General features: G+C 35.3%; 1 protein-coding gene across 1 annotated transcript; it reads right to left on the bottom strand.

Annotated features, from left to right (window-relative positions):
* Nucleotides 1–40: 40 nt before the first annotated feature.
* Nucleotides 41–1,981, bottom strand: LOC133318447 (uncharacterized). Its single transcript, XM_061520442.1, has one exon. It carries the CDS (start codon nucleotides 1,979–1,981, stop codon nucleotides 41–43), a length of 1,941 nt encoding a protein of 646 aa, XP_061376426.1.
* Between the last annotated feature and the right edge of the window lie 351 nt (nucleotides 1,982–2,332).

Genomic DNA, 2,332 nt, shown 5'->3' with positions numbered 1-2,332 from the left:
CTAACAATAAAAGAAAACAAATCTTATAAAAGAAAAATCATTAAAATATGTGGCAAAGGGTCAAAGCAATTCGTTGTTGTAGTTTCTCTAAATACTTGACATCTAAAACTTTGCTTGATACTTCTCTAAAGTAGTTACATAGCTCAATCAAAATAGAAGTAACTTCTTTAGGAAGAGTTCTTCTTAAGGCAATTGGCAAAAGATGCTCCATCAGAATGTGTGAATCATGACTCTTTAAACCAGAGATCTTGCGTTTCTTAATGTCAATGCATCTAGAAATGTTTGATGAGTAATTATCAGGGAAAATCACATTCTTTAGAACTTTTAGGAAGATATCTTTCTCCAAATTCTTCATTTTAAAGCATGATGGAGGAAACTTAGAGGAATTAGGATATGGATGAAGCTTTTCTCTAATTCCCATACAAACATTTTTTTCTATATGCATCATATCAAGGCAATGACGAATGAGGTTATGCTCCCAATACGGTAGATCCCAAAAGATACTCTTTTTCTTCCATTGTTGTGGGCCAATCTCACTTGTACCTTCATCCTCAACCCTTTTTTGACTCACCTCAATTTGTCTTAACATGTCTGAACCTGATGGTGGAATAGGCGCAGGCCTAAGTTCAGTAGAACCATCAAAGGAATGTTTGTTGTATCTGTACTTGTGATCAGGTGACAAATACCGACGATGCCCCATGAAACAATTTTTTCTACCAAACTTCAACCTTTTAGATTCTGTGTTAAAATTACATGATGGACAAGCAAGCAATGTATGTGTATTCCACCCAGATAAGTTGTCAAGACCTGGAAAGTCACTTATAGTACAAAACAATGAAGCACGCATTTGAAACATTTCATCAGTAGAGGAATCATAAGCATCTACACCAATCCATAATTTTTGTAATTCTGCAACTAGGGGCTGCAGGTAAACATCAATATTATTGCCAGGCATCTTAGGACCAGGAATTATCATTGACATGATAAGAGAAGTTTGCTTCATACAACACCACGGAGGATAGTTATAAATATACAACATCACTGGCCAAATGCTATTATTGGAACTTAAAGTTCCAAATGGATTGAAACCATCGGTAGCTAATGCAATTCGTAAATTACGCGGCTCTGAAGCGAAATCCGGATACAATAAGTCAAATTCCTTCCAGGCTTTACTATCTCTAGGATGCCTTAATAACCCATCTGGGTTTACCCCCGTAGCATGCCATTTCAACTGCTCTGCAGTTTTAGAGCACATGTATAGTCTCAGCAATCTAGGTATAAGTGGAAAGTATCGCAATACTTTTGCTGGTTTTGTTTTTTTCTTCTTTGTGTCGTCCATCATATTATTTGCACCACCATCATTTTCATTTGATTTCCATCTGGATGTGTTGCACTTCTCGCATTTATCCATCTTCTCAGCCTCCGGTGAACCCCAAAATAACATGCAATTTTTTGGACATGCATGAATCTTATCATAGCTTAGACCCAACCTTTTAATCATCTTTTTTGCCTCATAGAAAGATGTTGGCAATTTAGCATGGGGAAAAGCATCATTTAAAAGTTCAATAATCAAAGAAAATGTTTTATCAGTTGCACCACATAAGACTTTTATATGATACAACCGAACAATGAATGACAATTTGCTATATTTTGTGCAACCATCATAGAGTTCTTGATTCCCATCCCTTAGCAATTCTTTAATTTTTTCTAACTCTTCTTTACTGGCATCTTTTGTACCCCCAGTGTGGTCGCCATTAGGTTGATTTGATGTGTCAGAATCTTCAATTCCATGATCATCAAAGACACCAAAAACATCATTTAACATATCTTGCATTGGATATTGTCTAATTGGGTCTTCGCGTGCTTGTGCTTCTTCAACATTGGATTGAATATGTTTTTCCCCATGCATGTACCAAAATGTGTACTTTCTTGGAAAACCCTTTTGAAGTAGATGACTTAACACTTCAGTTTTATCACACATACTACGAAATCCACACTTAATGCAAGGACATAAAATTTGTCCATTAATAGATGCGTTTGAAAAGGCAAAGTCCAAAAATTGGACTACCCCATATAGGTACTCTTTTGATCTAAGTGGCTTCTCAATCCAACTCTTATCGATCATAATTAGTTAAATCTGTTTTCAAATTTAATTTAAATCGAATCAAAAGGCATTTAAAATATCTAATAATAAAATATTAAAATAAAATAAAATTCACTTTAGAAAATACCTTTAGATGCTGATCACTTTATATATTGAGTCGATGGTCACACCTCCAAGATTTGTATACTGAGCCAATCTACACGGCTGAAATCTCCTGCCTCCTATGGA

Source organism: Gastrolobium bilobum, unplaced genomic scaffold (assembly GCF_033153095.1).
Source record: "Gastrolobium bilobum isolate Gb01-03AN ecotype WA unplaced genomic scaffold, APGP_CSIRO_Gbil_v1 utg14936, whole genome shotgun sequence".
NCBI classification, from domain to species: Eukaryota; Viridiplantae; Streptophyta; class Magnoliopsida; order Fabales; family Fabaceae; genus Gastrolobium; species Gastrolobium bilobum.
Note: the sequence above shows the minus strand (reverse complement) of the source record. Positions and strands in the feature narration are given on the sequence as shown.